We start from the raw sequence: 18,142 nt of genomic DNA, 5'->3' as shown, positions 1-18,142 counted from the left end.
GATATCAAAGCACTTCCACATAGAGTTATAAATAGAGTTATAAATGCTTTGCAGTGATCACTTTTATTCAATACCAATGACACCTCCGGCACATTAAAAACAACATGGTAGAAAGATGAAAAATGGCAACATTCATCTTAAGGAAGCATAACTTCTGATAAAGACTAATTCCAAAGTTAATGTAATGAAGCATTAGGCATCCAACAGCCTTCCATATAACACACTCTGCGTAGCAGGAAATCAGCGCCCTGACCAGCTTAATCGCATCGAAAATCTTTCATCACATTAAACTTTCAACATAACATACAAAACCTATGAGAAACTAACAGAGCTGTGGACAATTCCAAAGGGAATGTACCTCCTCTATGCATTAAGCTTCAGCCAAGCATGAACCATTAACAGCAAAACAATTGAGTAACTTAAAGGAGGTTGCTTTTATTGCTGGGTAAGGGCAGGCTTTTAGTTTGTAAAACCCAATTACTGCCATGCTGTTAGCACTTCTTCACTGATTGCATTCATCAGCTGAAATCATTATCAGCAGGCTCTTCTTCGATTTCTATCAAAACCAAGAAAAGTCCTCGTTTCTTTGAGTTTCAGGACCGCAAGCAGTAGCTCATAATGCAGTGAGGGATAATAGATTTACACTTGAGCTGTAATTAGAGAAGGAATGGAGATGGAAGACTTCTGGCGCATGTGAATCTGGCACAGTAAGGCGCTCGCTGCTGAGATGCAACACAGGGAAACATTTTACTTTGAGCCAATATGCAAGTAAATATTTTATAAAACACTGATAAGATGTGAATGAAAACAAATGCAAAGTACAGACACTAGATTTCCTAAAAATATTATTAGCGTCTTTTCTCTCAACTTTGGCTTACTTGGTTTCTGTTAAAGACGTTTTCATATTTTTATGGGAAAAATATTTTTTTTAAATTACAATATGGACACAAGCCAGAATACTTAGTGATTTGACAACTAACTGAATATTTAAATGAAGTCATTTTTAGTTAAAATTTCAAGTGTTTCTTTTGGTTTTTTGTTGTTTTTTTTATTTGAATATTGTCTCTATTTAATGTGGCTTCTTTGCAGTGAAACTGATCCAATGGAACCTGATTCCTGACTTGCACTAACTGGACTGCTGGTAGCATAAAACAACAAAAACTAGGAACAATAAACTACACCTCTTGGGAGGAAAAACTCAGATGAGTGCATTTAAAATATTGCTTCTTTGCAAAAGAAAACTGTAAATATTTTTTTCCAGAAATGACATTAACAGGTTTGTCAAAGAGCTGAAACATAATTTAAGCTTTTAAATGCTCTACAACATATCACAAAGGGTTTAAGAAAAAAGTGAGGCCATATCTAAAAACAAAATAAATACAGCTGAAGCAAAACTGGAAACTTCAACATTATACTGACCCAAAACATAGGGACTGACTCAGAATTAAGAAATGAAAAGTCGCGAGAGCAGTAAAGGCCAATATCTTTATTGCATTAAGGTGATAAGGGATGACGTAAGACAGGCTCGTCATGCAGGAAACCCCTGAAACAGCTGAAAGACTGATAGATGGCTACAAGGACCGCCTACATGAAGTTATTTGAGCTAAAGTGGGTGCATCTAGCATTTAGGGTGTAGGATATTCTAAACTTTTTCTCAGGTAGAATGCATATTATTTTTGATACATTTTGTTTAATAAGTATACAGTGTTTTTTGTTGAAGTGCAATTAAATAGCTTTTTTCCACAGAAAAATAAAACATGAGATTAGAAATCAATGTGTGAATGTTTCTTCATTATGAACTGAATATTTAAATGTCCTCAATTTTTCACAGTTCAGCATTTCCTTTTAAACTTTGGGTTACAAAAATATAAAAATGTTTCTCATAATTGCCAGACACTTATGCTTGAACTTCAATTTTCTTTAATTTCCTCCCTGAGAATGTGAATAAAAGTACTGCTCTTGTCTTTGCACCGACACTGTCACCTTGCTTTGCTCTTTTGGCTACAACCACACACACTCAGCAAATACAACCCAGGCCACACGCAGCCATTCACGCCTCATATATACAGCTGCCATTCAGATGCGTATAGCAGAAGACGTTTGATGGTTTTCTAATCTCGGGAACTGCCACTGGGAGATGGGGCGAGCTGACCCCAGTCATCCCCACAGTGCATCTCAAACAGCCCCACATCTCTATCTCAATCTCTTGGTTCTTGCTAGCGCTCCACCATTGTGTCGTTCACCCGCTCTCCAAATGTCAGGACAAATGCTCCACAGTCGCATCCCCAAATATCTCCAGGGTGGGGCTGACCTGCTCACAGTCTCTCAGTATAATGTCATGCTATCTATCTCTTGGCAAGGGTTACATGCTGACTTGTGACGTGGAGTGCAGCAGACTTATTCATTTTAACATGCAACAATGATCTAATATTTACATACAAAGCATTGATGGTGACATGTATTGCTTATAGGCCAAAAAAATAACTTAAGCTCCTGCTAACAAACAGTAGTAGTAAATAGATTGAAGGTTTTGTCATCTCAAACTCTTTGCTCAGATAAACATGACAGCCACCAGCCTTTCCTGAAACAAAGACAACTGTCAAATATAGCTTGATTAAATATTTTCATTTATTTCCCATCTTTGTCACTACACAAAATGTTCTTCTGAGGTGTGTTGTGTTAACTAATGGAAAACTATAACACTAACATTTCATTACGGACATTTCTGACACTGCTTGATATTTGTTTTAGGCTTGCTAGTGAATCACTGCTGAACCACAATTCAGGCTCATGGCTAAAGGTTTTTTTTTTTTTTTTTTTTTTTTTTTACAATCAATTAAAAAGAAATAAAAGCAAAGATGTTAGAGCTCAAAATTTCCCAGCATGAGCCTGGCCTTAGAAAACCAGTTCTTGCATTGCAGGGAGTAACTATGTTATGATTTGAGGGTGTTTTAGTTTTTGTTTTGGTTTTATTTACACTTATTCCCAGTCTGTGTTTTGGATCCTGCTTCTGTTTATTATTTTCCCTGGTTCTGCTTTAGTTTCTGATTATTGTTTTTCAGTTTATGTTCTGTACGTTATGTTTTCTCCTCTTATTAGTTTGTATCTTTGGATTTCTGTTTTGCTCCAGTTATGTTTTGTTCTCCCTGGCTCTGCCAGCCTTAGCAATCAGCTTCATTCGATTCACCTGCATCATGCAATCAGTCTTTTTCATTTTACCTTTACCATGCTCCATATATACACCATCATTCTGTTTACTCGTTGTGGAAACATCACTTCTCTTTGTTGTCTGTGCCAGTTACGCTTGTTTTTGTTAATTCCTGCCTCCACCCAAGAGTGATATCTGTTTGCTTAAAATAAAGCCATTTTTACTTACGGTCAATCCGCCTGTCCGTCTGCATTCTGGGGTCCACTCCGATCAGCTACCCTGACAAACTACACCATTGTAATTAAAAATAGGAGAGATGTCTATCACTAATAAATCTTAATGTGTATCTTATATTTATAAAACAGCCTGGAAAAGCAGTTTTAAGTTTAAAAAATATGGGGACACTATAAAGCTGAATGAAAAGTCAGTCTTTGACACAGTCATCTACAGGAGACAAACTAACGCAAGTCTACAGCACACATATTGAGTCACTACTTTGCCTTGAATTATCAAAAACTATGATATATTTTGCACTGGCTTCATTCACCTTCCTACATGTTTTATATTGTGTAAAACACAATGATGAAAACTTCAAGGTTTTTTGGACTGTGTGCTTTTCTCGTGATCCATTAAAATCTGAACAAAGAAAAAAATATTACTTTCTATGAACTGAAGACTGCATAGTGAGGCATACATATAAACTTTATTTAATTATCTAGCTGTGCATTTTTATTATTTACACTAGTATGGAGCAACAAATCATTTTCAGTTATTCAAAGATGGACTTTCTCAGTTGTTATTTCTTTGTGTTTAAAAAAATCTAATCTTTCAAACATTTAGAAAGCCCTGTGTTTCTGCCTGATTTACCTACGATAAGATCCATCAAGCATGTGAAACTGACCAACCACAGGAATTCCACTTCATCCAGAAGGCATATTTAAATTTATAATCGTCATTAACAAGGCATTTCTTAATAAATGTTTTCTAAAATATTTGAGCTGGGAATAAATAAAGCAAAGAAAATACTTTTTTGCTAGATTCTGTCCTTCTTCTCAAGTGAATCAGTAATGTGAAAATTGGAAAACTCAGAATAAGACAAGCAAAAAAACATTTTTCTGCCAATTTGCATAGAATACCAAAAGGAAGAAAGAAATCTCCTGAAGTAGGAAAAACAGCCGAGGAAAGAGCCATTAGAGTGCATCACACAGTTTTTAGAAAGTCTCAAACATAAGCAAATATGGAAATACTAAACTATATTCAAATGAGAGTCAGAGCACAAGTTTCATCTCCTCAATAATCCAATATATTTCCTTGTGTACATGTGAATATAAAATGGAAGAGTAAACCTCATCTCCGAAGTCAGATTGCAATTTGTGCAGTTAACAGAGGCCAAGTGGTGTAATGCATCATATTTAAAAACCTAAAAGAGGTTAGGACCTGTAAATAGTACAGCTCACAGCATTTTCATTTCAAGAAAAGGAAGCTGGTGCAGTGTTGCATCATATAGAAACAGCGACCATGTATGTTTTTCACCTGTTTACTTCTCCACCACACGTGCCTTTGCAGACACTGACCAGCAAACCATCAACTACTTGAATGCAGTTTTTTAAATGGGACAAAGTGAGTTACAGTAAAGGCAAAAGATTCCAAGTATCTAAATAGCTGAGTAATGAGGCTCTCATTTGACCCAGCCACATCATTCGTCTAAATCCAATCGATGGGAACAAAACAAATTGAACAGCCGAAAGGTACTTGTTATCACGCTTGCTCTCTCTCTCCAGAACATAACAGAGAAGTTGAACCCTCATCTGGCACTCTCCAATCCTTCCTTTTCCATTTTCACTCTTTCATGACTAGCTAATGAATGTAGATGGTGCTCTGGGGGATGCAGTGGTCTTATTACATGGGTTGTGTGTGCATGCTGCAAGCTCTGCTTTCCGCATTCAGGCTATGGTAAGAGGTTCAATTGCTTTACCAAAGCCTCCACCTCAATAAACAGAGGGATTAAAGAGGTTTGTTTATAGGGGCCACCTTAGTTTGACCTCCGTAGCTCAGGGACAAGCTACGTGATTACAGAGGTGTTGGTAGAACCCATGGAGAACAGGGTCAGTCTGCTTATGTTGGCTCTCCTTCAGCCACCTCATAAATCAGATGAAATAGGCAGCGATCCACAAACGTAAAGACAAAGCGGGTGGCATGTAAGAGGGTGGATAACATGGTTTATCCTGCATGTTTGATGTAAAACAAGTTAGATTCAGTGGTCTACAATGATGTAATATCCATAAACAAATATGTTCACATCTCACAGAAGAAGGTATTTAACAAATTTAACACTTTGTATACACATTGTGCAGTTTTAACTGTCAAACATTTTTTATTCCTGTCAGAATTTTCCATTCACAATTATAGTCTGTTTATTTGGCATTCCTGTTGAACGTCACATTATGATAGGAGAGATTTGCCACTTATAATCTGATAGGGCATCATTTCGCTGTCATTTTTAAATGGGAAAAATTCATTTACGCACTTAAATCACAAAGTCTGTCACTTCTGTAACTACCTTTTGTTATAAATTTAAAACTATCAGCCTTAAGACGATAAACTTGTAATTTTTTTAGTTTACAGTTTTTATCGGAAATGCATATGTCCATACTTATTCTCTTACAGTTGAAATATAGTTGTAAAGCTAAACATGTCTGTGTCTGATTTGCATCCTGTTTGCAAAGCCACTAACAGTATTTATACTGTTAGTGGCTTAAATAATATAGGCTACTTATTGTTTTGAAGTCATCTACTTACATTAATAATTAGTCATCTTTACTTGGAAGATAACATTGATGCAAATCTTAATTAACCAGGAGCTGCGTGCTTCATTTAACCCCGAATGAACACAACAAAACAGAAAACAACTCTACTCTTTTTTAAGAAAGCACAATTTTGTTCCAATTCTGAAAGCTTTGTGTGTTTTCTGGTGCTTTTTCTCGGTCATGTCCTGTAGGTACTCTGTTTATCTTCAGCTGCTTAAGCTCATATCACTGAGATAGTTTCACTGTCTTTTGATTGTAAGGCATTCATCAGTGCAATGATGACTTGAGTTGTCCCCTTAGCCGGGAGTTTGACTGCTACTGTGGAGGCAGCTGGAGGGATAAAAAGGTCATTGTTATTTATAAATGATGAGATTCTGATATGAAAAAGTGTTCTTCATCTAGATCTTGCCAGACAGAACAACATACAGTATAATGCTTTGTGATAGAAATGCTGGTTGTTTTCTTTTCAGCTTTTGCTACTAGGTTTCAGCTGGTTCCATGTGTTGTTTCCTGAAAAAAAAAAGAAAAATGATTCCCCCTAGTGTGTGTCCCTAAATGTAAAACGCAGATGAGTATGTACTTTCTTCATACCCACTTTGTAATAAAATATTTTGACAGGAAATTAGTTCAATATCAGTTTCTTCCTGATAATGTGTGGGTTCTGTCATTAGTACCTGTTCCACCACCCACTGCTCATTTTCTAGGCCCTTATGTAGTGCATGTAAATGTATTCGATACCAGTCTTGTAATTTCCAACTTTTTATTTTCATTTTGTTGGAAACTAACTCTGTGTATATAATAGTAATAAAAACCCAAAAACGATCACTGACAACAAGAACTTTCTGACCCTTAATTTTGGGTTTTTAGCTTTTGTTGTTAGTGAGCGGCTAACTGTAAGGATGACCTGCCACATCTTACGTCAGATTAACATGGATTCTTATGCCTCTCATTAGCAAGTGCTGAGAAAATACAGAGATTAGTGTTCATATTTTGACTCCTGCTATTGTGGTAAGTAGGGAAAGCAAGTAAATCTGTGTCATGTGAGATGGAATAGTGTGGTACACTGTCAAACTTTGTGTACCTCTGATGTGAAGGCAAATTTCTCAGGTCTTTCTCATGATGCAGTCTTGTCCCTTTACTCATCTGCATTTGGTTTTTCAACAGTTATGAACAGGATATTTACAACGTTGCATGACTCTGGTTGATTCTTTTTGTTATTTAGTTCCGTTCAGTTTTGGTTTGTTTAAGTTTTTAACAAATATTGTCTCAAGGCAAAAAAAAAAACTGTTCTGTAAACCTGTTTTTCATATGTCAATTAAGAGTTTAATAGTTTTTGATTTCGTTTTTAAGAATTTAACTTTTGCACGCATTCTGTTTCATTTGATTTTTTTTAAATAGCGCAGTTTGTTCATGTGGCATCAATTTATAACAACTATAATTTATTTTTAGATAAAAAAGTAAGTAGGTCTTATTTAAAACAAACTGAGAAAAGTAACATAGCACATAAATTGTGTCAAGTTTCAGAGCTTTCACTTCATGGGACATCCTTGTGTTTACTTCTAAATGTTTGATGAAGAAAACAACAACCTCAAAATCTAGACCCTAAAATCTATTTTGGTTGTTTGTATGAAGGACGTATAAAGGCTACTAAACTGCTAAATTTCTAACCCTTTTTTTTTTTTTAAAAAGGGCATAAAACATACCAGATAATTTAGAAAGACATTACCAGAGCCACTAATGGGACAAATCTGGTCAGCTTGCTGGTATACATTAGACAGCAAAACAAAATAGTGTAATAATTTGGTAAGGAATAATCGTGAATGAAATTGTAAAAAGCATGCATTGTTTATTATTTGCTTACATAAGGCAGATTCTTTTTTTCTCCATTTCCATCATTGTACAGTCCGTCTGTTGCTGGTTGTGTTTTCACTTTCAGCTAATGTGGAGCTGTTCCCTTCTAGCTGCTCTGTGCCATTTGTCCGTCAGTGGAACAAGGCTCATTATTTCCATGTGTGGTCACAGTTTTCACCGTTACGCCCAGGGATCAAGCCATCTCTCCATTAGGGAGAATCATTTTGAAAGGTCTTGTCTCCCACTTGAAATACACTCACAAACTTGGATATTCATGCATAGTTGATGTACTGACATTATGTTTCAACTTTGATGTTAAATGGTTGAACTGCCATTTTTGCAAGGTGCAACCTTTACATGACATCACTGTTTTGCTGTTCTGCACAGAAAATAAGTTCAATTATCTCACTTTCCTACTTACGAAAGCAGTGAGCTAAAATGTAACTAAATATGCATCAAGGGCCTTTGAAAATAGCTTTGACATTCTGCCACTACTGTACCAATTTATAATAAGTGCAGCAAACTACTTTTTATTGTTTTTTTGTTTTTTTTGCAATTTTAAGGTAAAAAACTAAGATTCCAAAATCATTTGATGCTGCCTTTAGGAATTGAATCTTCTTTTTTTTTGCTCTGATAGAACTGTTGCAAAAAGTATTTTATAGATATCATTTAATGACAATTTAAGTTTTAAAGCTGAAATATTTCTAGTCAAATCCCTCATTACAAAAATCTTATTTAACTAGAACCTGGACTTGCACTATTTTTGCACCACTCTGTTGGCATCATGGTCACAGTTTGAGCTGCTGCTTTCAGTTCTTTGCCAACATTAGTAGCTCTAATTTTAAAAGTACATTAAAACTTTCTATCAAACCAGGACTTTATAGTAGCATATCAAAGTAGCATAAAGAAGCATATTAACAAAAGTATTTATTGCAAAGAGGGTCTTTGTTGCTCTTTGTTGCTCTAATGCCCTAAACAATGCATTTGCATGTTGTTGAGTGTTTCTCTATTAGTTACTGTTTTTGCAAAACATTTCTTGCAAAAAAGACAGTAATGATCTGGAAAACTAAAGGAGGGTCCCCCTCACTCTTATATAAGTAAAACTGTTTTAAAACTACAGCTTCAGAGCCTCAAGCAGCATGCCTGTTAAGCCGCCAACTCCAGGTTCTTCCCAGGCAGACGACCAGACAAAATTTACCAGCTAATATTAGCTTGTTATATCCCAGTTTTGCTAGAGCAAAGCAGCAAAAAGAGATAATATTCTCTACAGTAAGCAAGCTTACTTAAAATCTAATACAAAATTCAATGGGCATTTATTCTATGTTTTTGCTTGAGTCTATGTATCAAATTCAAGATAGTAAATGTTATAAGAATATTATTAGGACTGTATCAATAAACATAATGGATTATTTTAGCATTAGAAAGATTAATTGTTGTTTTTCTGTTTTTAATAAAACCAATTATATGATTATACATTCTATCATAACCTGCAAATCATACACCTCAATAGATAAAACCACATGTTTGTTCCCTGGAAAAAAGTCTGCTGGCAGCATATACAGTTTACCTATGTGGCTTCGGTGTGATGATGCGCTAGTCAGTTGTCCCAAGAGAGACACCATACAGACGGTCAGCAGTAGCACCCTTCTGCACATGCTCTGTAGATTCCTCTCCCGCATTCTGAAAGAAATAAGACATAAAGAAATCAACTTTTTGTCAGACCAGTAACATTAAAATACTCCAGTGCAGAGTGGGTCCCTCCACAAAAACTGCCCCAGCAGGGACTTGAACCCAGGACCTTCTCAATTCAGGGCAACAGTGCTACAGTCTGTTAACCATTCAGGACAAAGATTGATTTTTAAAACTAACAAATATAAATTTGTCCTGGATATAAGAAACATTAGAACGGGTTAAATATGTCCTCTCTAAGATAGACAACATCAAAAAAGAAAGCGTGTTAGCTTGGTAGCACTGAAAGGCCAGGCAGCTGAAAGAAAAACGGTCTGCAGGAATGCATTGTCCCATTTAAGGTAAGGAAGGATCCTTTCACATAAAGTCAACCATAAAAAGAAACTAGAGTATAAAGCCAGAAGTAAAAGAGGGTCAGTGCAAAGTGCAAACCTTGCATAAGCCTTAAAAATGCAAAGATCAGATATGAGTTGGAAAGAAATATGTCTTAAATAGCTAAAGTGGATCTGGAACATCTGTTGTTGGTAAGGTGAACAAAAATCAACCTATGCCAAAGTGACAAAAAAAGAAAAACAGACATATGGAAGGAAACTATGAGCATTCTGTTCTGCGTTTTGTTGAGCGTTCATTTCAGGTTAGATTTTTGATATAGCAGTGAAATATATTAAGAACGAATTGTTTTCCAATTCTCTGTCATGTAATTGTGACTATGCTGACCCAAATTGAATAATCATGATCACTATTTATTATCATAATTTTCCTCACTGATTACAGATGTTTTTTACTTGGAAATAATTAGTGGTGAAGGCTCATTTCTATACACAATCCTGAACCCATTGATAAAATCTTCTATTTCTTTGTATAAATATATACAATATATATATATATATATATATATATGTAGAAGGGTATATATATATATATTAATGTTGCCAAGACTAAACACACACTTTTTTGATTTAAAAAAGTGTGGAAAAACGAAAGATTTAGGGTTTTTAAGCAGTTTTCCTTTCCAAACACATTTTTCGACATTGTCCACAATTTCAGCTTAATATTAGGATCAGCATATGATTTTAAAAATGGGCTAATATTTATGACTCTAGGTGTATATGCAGCTTTAGTTTCTGAGTAACAACAGTTTAATAAGTATCTCTTTCACCTTTGCTGATAACTCACTGCACTTAATTGCTAAGATAATAGTTTTGCCTACCTGTCATCTGCAGGCAAAGTTTTACTAATGCAGCATGAGATGTTATTTAAATTTTTCTTGTTAGTGACACTGTTATTCACTACAATGGTGTTTTTTGTCAATATTGCTTTTACCTAATTGAGTAGTTTTGTTACATATATCTTAACTGTTGTTACTAAATACAAAGGTATAACAGTAACTGTTAGAGTCTTGTTATAGATTCTTGTATTTTGCATTAAAATCTGAAAATGTAACTTTTCTCAACACTGTACTGTCATTTTAACCCCCCACTCCGTAGGTAAGGCTGTGTACTATTTTTATGCATCCAGAGCAGAGGGTTAATCGCCTTCTGAAGAGGACGAAATAAAAAAAGAAATAAACACAATAATAATGTTCCAGGTTGGGAATTAGAATGTCTCACTCTGCAGAAAATCCTTTGACTTTAAAAGGTTATTCATCCATGAACATGTCAGAAGAATCCTTCAGTCTTAATCTGTGTGGTATGTCAGGATTGTGATTTAGGATTTTTATGCCTGTGTCTGGGTTCACTGTTTTATTTTTTTAGGTTCTACCTTTACCATTTTGTAACAAGTGGCTTACCTGCATCGATGTTTTAAATTAGGGATTTGTGTTAAGACACAGGTAGAATATAGAATATTATTTTAAAAAAAACTGATAGTTTGACAAAGAAATACATGGCAGTAGCCCTGCAGCTATGCAGCTAAACACTACACAATAATAGCATTCAATAATAGCATTGATTCAATAATTCAATAATAGCATTGAAACATAAATGTAGCATTTGTTGATGCTCTCATGAAAACAACAGTGAAAAAGGTTAGAACACAGCAGATGGAAGAATTTCAGCAGCATTAACAGTTACTGGGGATTGCAGACTGCATCAACAAGAATTTATCAGTATTAGCTCAGGATGATAGATTCTCTTCACTAATATTTTAGTTCTCAAGGTATACAACAAATTATATGATGGCAGCCATTGGTACTGGATATCTAAAACAACATCTTCTAACAAAACTGAATGATTGTCAAATACAGATGCAAACAAACGCAAATGTGTAATAGGTGAGGGATATTTAACACAAACATAGACATAAAATAGTTAAAAAGAGCTCTGAATCATATAAAAAACATCCACAAAAACATCATAAAATCATAATGGTCAAATTTTACATATGTTCTAATTAGATTTTATATCACGTTCTACTTCTATTTATTGTGGTTCCGATTCATGTTTGGGTCAGTTAAATCTTTAATAAACTGAATTAAACTATTCTCTCAAATTTAATTTGAGAGAACATAACCCTTAGTTAAAGAAGAAATAACAATGAAAAACATTATGCTTGTTGACCCTGCCTTGGAGTTAAATAATCACATTTCCTGGCAGCCAACTGTTCTCTGGGTATGATTCCCTTGGACTTTTGTTTGGATTTTGATTCATTTGGACTAAAGTAATTCTGTTTGTAGACTTGCAAGTTTTTCTCTTAATCACACAAGCATCTTGTTATTGTCATGTCTTGTGTGTAAAATACAAACACCCCGCAACATTTTGTTGAGACAGATAGTGATAATTTTAGAAACTATAAAAACACTGTAATTTATAACACCAACAGAGACGTGCAGACAACAAGCACATGTATTCTGTTTGCACTTTTTTGTTATCATGAGAGCTGAGTAATGCTGTTTGTGCCGTCTTGCCTATTGTGCCTAGTTAAGTAATGTTCATGTTCTTTTATTTAAATGTTGTTCAGTAATACCCTTCATCCCAACTGATGGCCCCATGGAGAGCTGGACACTTAGCGGCTCATCATACTGCCAGCAGTAATCAACTCCTCTCTCCTCAGAAAGCAACTGCATCACAACTTTTCTATGAACTGAGATCCAATATAGTTGCTCGAATTAGTAAAACGCTTGGTTTGATACAAAATGATGAACTCTTATCTGGCAGGGGCCCACAAGATGAAGATCTTTTGCTGTGACTGTCTTTGTACTGACAGCCAGAGCTGGTGAGATCTTTATAGGATGCTCTAATTCTGTACAGGCTCAGATAGCTGAAGCAATCAAGATGTGTGAGCACACAGACTGAATAAAAACTAAAATTGAGCAAAACTCATGGTCTGTCACATAATTACAGAATCAAAGAGCTATTTGCCTGGGGTTTTTACTTAGGCATGTATGTGTGGTGGGTAGGTGAGAGCAAATAATCCAAATTCAGACCAAAATATAGGGATCGTATTCAAACTTGAGTTGAGACAAACTACAGCCTGACATGAGAGATACATTTAAGACAGAGATGCTTGTTGAGATTATCAATGTCTTTATATATATTTGTGTATGCATTAGGTGCTATCCTAAAGATTCATTTTGTTTATTTTGCAAGTCAATAAAATATGATTCAGTTAAGGTTGAATTTAAATTCAAAAATGGATGAAAACACTTAAGGAGTCAAATTCATCCGATGGCCATTTAAACTGTAAATGGCCTGCACTTGTATAGCATTTTATCAAGTCCAAGGACCCCAAAGTGATTTACACTACAATCAGCCATCCACCCACTCACACACTGAAATTGTGGCCACATTGTCGTCACAGTTGCCCTGGGCCCTCTGACCACCATCAGCAGGCAAGGCGGGTGAAACATCTTGCCCAAGAACACAACGACTGAGACGGATGGGGCGAGGCAACGGGACGAAGCCCTACCACCTGAGCCACAGTCACACTGTTTAAGTGTTAATGGGTAGAAGGCTCTGCAATCATTTCCCACTTCCCAACTGCATTCAGATTCATCTGAAATCTGGCTTGATCAACTGCTAGTGTGTTCCCATCACACTCTTGCAGATTTACATCCTTGCCTTCTTTAGCCCTAACAGATTTAGTCACCAACTAACCACACCCAGTCCCCAACTGGTTCAGACTGGTGTTGATTTTATCCAAATGGACATGTGTAAAATGTAGAAAATAATATTGGAGTGTGTCCTCAGCATTAATCTAACTCAAGTCTTTTCATCACAGTTGTTCTAAAAGTCTGGAGTACACCTCGCAGCAGGGACTTGGTGGCAGGATAATTTTAGTCTTGAAAACATTTCAGAAGGTCCTCAAATTCAAACAACCAGTGTTGCAACTGAGACTTGCTTTTGCATTACAAAATCAGCAAATCTCACTTAATGCTGACAAACAAAGGTAAACTAGCCAACCATTAATGGGTCTCTACGTACTCATTTGCCAGCGTATAACATGGCTAGAAGTGATGACAAGCATCAGGGGCTTATTGCATGTGTCCACTGATACTTTGAAAGGTTATTTTGGCGACAACCTCCAAGCCTTTGAGGTTTGAAAAACCTCAATCTGTTATGAATTATTTGTAACATTAGACTGCTTCATTAGTCTATTTTTATTTCATGGTTATAATTTAATTGTCTATATTTTCAAAAAGCTATCTGAAAGACAAAATGCTAGTCCATTGTTTGCTGATAAAACAGGAAAAATGAGAGACTACAGAAATCAAAATGAACCATTTGAAATATGTAAATTCTGACTTTGTCAATGGAAATGCCATTGATGATGAAGTCCAGCCATACAAAAATTGCTGTGACTAATTTCACTTGAAGCACTGACATGGTGTGAGAGAAATGTCTGTCTCATCACCCTTCCAAGATTCATCGCAGCTTCTCCCCGATGGTGAAAAACAATAACAAATTTTTTTCATGCCCAACTTTCTTGTTGAAAAAACAAGCTGTGCCATTGCTTTCTGCTCACACATTTCTCTGTGCAGTTAACACAATGTGCACCATGCTTCTGTTAACTGCAGAGAATCCTTAAATAGTTTGCAACAAAGAACAGCAAAGAGACAGGTTTAAAGACAGGTACGTGCCTGATTTAAGGTTTGTGTTTTGGCAGACATTTTATTATATTTTTAACAACAGAGAACCTCAAAAAGTCATGAATCATACAATCAAACACTATTTAAGCTCAAATTAGATGCCTTTGAACTTTACAAATGGTGCTTAACAATGTGTTATGATCCCTGTTTACATTACAAGCAAACTAGATGCATGTGGTCATGTTGAACTGCACAATGAGTTATTATATGCCTACAAAAAACACAGTACCTGAATGTATTTTTATAGGAAAACAGATAGGCAAAGCACACGTCTATTTCAAAAAACACTGAATTAGTACCTCTAACGTCTTAAAGACACGTGAAGGATTGTATTTTGGCAACCTAACTTAGCCCCAGAATGTCAAGATCCACATGTGGTTGGTTTTCTTTTGTGTTTGTATTTTCATATTTTCTTGTTATGTTATTAAGGTCTTCCCATTTTGCATTAATGTATTGTCATATTAGTTAATTCCTTGTTTAGTTTCTTGGTTTGGTCTTGTGTTCTGCTCTCTGTGCAGTTGGATTTTATTTCTCTTAGATCACGTTGAGTTCTCCCACCTTGGTTTGTAGTTTCTTTGTGTCTGGTTCATCTGTCATTTTCCACCCCTGACTTTGCTAGTTTCTTGACCTTCTCTCCATGCGTTTTCTCTATAAGTTCTCCTCATTTCTATATAAAAGAACTCAGTTTTTCACTGTCAGTCTTTCTGTTTTGGTTCTTTTTTAAAACAAATCATGACACAAAAAGTTTATGAATTTGTTTGTGGTTTTTGCATTAAAATGGCCTTAAAATGGCATTAACAGGCACAGCGCTGGTGGTGTAGGGGGCTAAGCACGCGAGCCATTCAAGGAGGCTTTAGTCCTCGACACAGCTGTCCTGGGTTTGAGTCCCAGCCCCGGTGACATTTGCTGCATGGAGGGCATAATTTTGTTTCTTCCCCATCACAAATTGATTCTCTTGTTCATAGTGTTACTTTATCATTGCGTGGTGCATTAGACAATGTAGCCCCCTTGAAAAAGAAGGTAATTATTCATAGGAGACTGGCTCCCTGGTTTAATTCAGAGCTACGTACTTTAAAGCACAATGTTAGAAAATTGGAGAGAAAATGGTGCTCTACACACCTAGAGGATTCCTACTTAATCTGGAAAAATAGCCTACTGTAGTATAAAAAGACACTTCGCCAAGCCAGAACAGCTTATTTCTCATCCTTAATAGAAGAGAACAAGAATAATCCTAGGTTTCTCTTTAGTACAGTTGCTAAACTTACACAGAGTTATAGCTTTGTTGAGCCATCCATTCCATTAGCTCTCAGCAGTCATGACTTTATGGGATTCGTCCAAAATAAAATTGATTCTATTAAAAATAAAATCTTTGACATACTCCCAAAGATAATTACTTCATCCTCAGCAAGTGAGACAACATTGGAAATAACTGTAGAACCTGATCTGTATTTGGACTGCTTTGATCCTGTGGAGCTTCCTGAATGATCAGAAACATTAGCTTCATCTAAACCTTCCACTTGTATGTTAGACCCAATCCCAACCAAATTATTTAAGGAAGTGTTCCCTCTGGTTACCATCCCCATTTTAGATATGATTAATCTATCCTTAGTAAATGGATATGTACCACAAGCTTTTATGGCAGCTGTAATTAACCCTTCACTTAAGAGACCTTCGCTTGATCGAGATGACTTGAAAAATTACAGATATATGTAACAGACCTTTGAAGAGTTTCAGTCAAGCTTCCGAGCTCATCATAGCACTGAAAGAGCTCTGCTGAAAGTCACTAATGATATTCTTATGGCCTCAGATAATGGACTTGTGTCTGTACTTGTCCTGTTAGATCTCAGTGCTGCATTTGATACAGTTGATCACAATATTCTCTTAGAAAGCCTGGAATATGCTGTAGGGATCAGGGGAACAGTGCTAGGCTGGTTTAAATCTTATTTGTCTGACAGATTCCAGTTTGTTCATGTAAATGATAAATCATCTTTAAACTCCAGGGTTAATTGTGGAGTACCACAGGGTTCAGTACTTGGGCCAATTCTCTTTATTATATATATGCTTCCAATAGGTCAAATTATCAGGCAGCATAGGATAAATTTTCACTGTTACGCTGATGATACTCAGTTTTACTTATCCATGAATCCTGATGAACCCAACCAGTTAGATAGACTACAAGCATGTTTTGAAGACATAAAAACTTGGATGACTCTAAATTTCCTGCTTCTAAATTCAGACAAGACAGAAGTTGTCGTCTTTGGACTGTAGTCTTTGAAAAAGAAACTGCTTAGTCATTAACTTAAACTGGGTGGCATTAAATTGACCTCTGGTAATAAAGTAAAAAAAACCTTGGTGTTATTTTTGGCCAGGACATGTCATTTAAATCCCATATTAAGCAGGTTTCTAGGATTTCCTTCTTTCATCTCTGGAATGTTGCCAAAATTAGAAATATTCTGTCCAGGAGTGACGCTGAAAAACTAGTCCATGCATTTGTTACTTCAAGGCTGGACTATTGTAATTCTTTACTATCAGGATGTCCACAAATGCAATTAAAAGCCTTCAGCTGATTCAGAATGCTGCAGCAAGAGTTCTGATGAAAAGAGATCATATTTTTCCTATTTTAGCTTCCCTTCATTGGCTCCCTATTAAATCCAGAATAGAATTTAAAATTCTCCTCCTCACATATAAAGCCCTTAATGATTTAGCTCCATCATACATCAGAAATCTGATTGTTCCATACGTTCCTAACAGAGCACTTCGTTCTCAGACTGCAGGTTTACTGGTGGTTCCTAGAGTCTCTAGAAGTAGAATGGGAGGCAGATCCTTTAGTTATCAAGCTCCTCTCCTGTGGAACCAGCTCCCAGTTTTAGTCCGTGAGGCAGACACCCTGTCTACTGTTAAGGCAAGGCTTAAAACTTTCCTTTTTGATACAGCCTACAGTTAGAGTGGCTTAGGTTATCCTGAGCTATCTCTGTGGTTATGCTGCTATAGGCTTAGGCTGCTGAAGGACATAATGACCACTTTCACCCTCTTCACTACATTCTCACACTACTCTCCAATTTTGCATTATTCACTGTTATTTCAGCTTTTAACTTTATGTTCTCTCTCTTTTCTCTTCCTAGAAGCTACATCTGACCTGGCTCTGTGTCTACCTGTGACACCTTTCTGGAGGGGGGCATCATTCAAGCTTCTGCTGGCGACAACTTAATGCTCACCCTCTACAGATGATCCACTTGGCCCTGTCTTTCAGTGTTTGACCCTTTCTCTCTCCTAGATATAGCAATTGACTGAGCTTTTACTGTAACTAATTATATGTGCTCTCTTTCAGACAATATCCTTGAAAACTGGCTCAGAGTTTCTCTGGTCTTTCTTTCTAGGTGAAACGACTAAAGGAGCTACATCCATTAACATTTATTTTTCCTTCCCATAGAAAGTACTCCTGGATCAGTGCTTCTGTGTTCTTTTTGTGTCTCTGCTCTGTTCTCTCAAATCCTCAGCTGGTCGTGGCAGATGGCCTCTCACACTAAGCCTGGTTCTGCTGGAGGTTTCTTCCTGTTAAAA

General features: G+C 36.2%; 1 protein-coding gene across 3 annotated transcripts in view; it reads right to left on the bottom strand.

Moving 5' to 3' along the window:
* The window catches only part of tafa3a (TAFA chemokine like family member 3a), a 129,516-nt gene that overhangs the window by 47,616 nt on the left and 63,758 nt on the right, over nucleotides 1–18,142 (bottom strand). For all 3 annotated transcript variants that reach the window (XM_047346301.1, XM_047346300.1, XM_047346299.1), the window contains one exon: nucleotides 9,374–9,486. In XM_047346301.1, the coding sequence (XP_047202257.1) occupies nucleotides 9,374–9,485 (112 nt within the window). In that variant the 5' untranslated portion in view covers nucleotide 9,486. The remainder of the gene's footprint in view (nucleotides 1–9,373; nucleotides 9,487–18,142) is intronic.

This window comes from Girardinichthys multiradiatus, chromosome 20 (assembly GCF_021462225.1).
Source record: "Girardinichthys multiradiatus isolate DD_20200921_A chromosome 20, DD_fGirMul_XY1, whole genome shotgun sequence".
Lineage (NCBI taxonomy): Eukaryota > Metazoa > Chordata > Actinopteri > Cyprinodontiformes > Goodeidae > Girardinichthys > Girardinichthys multiradiatus.
This window is presented reverse-complemented; position numbering and strand designations above follow the sequence as displayed.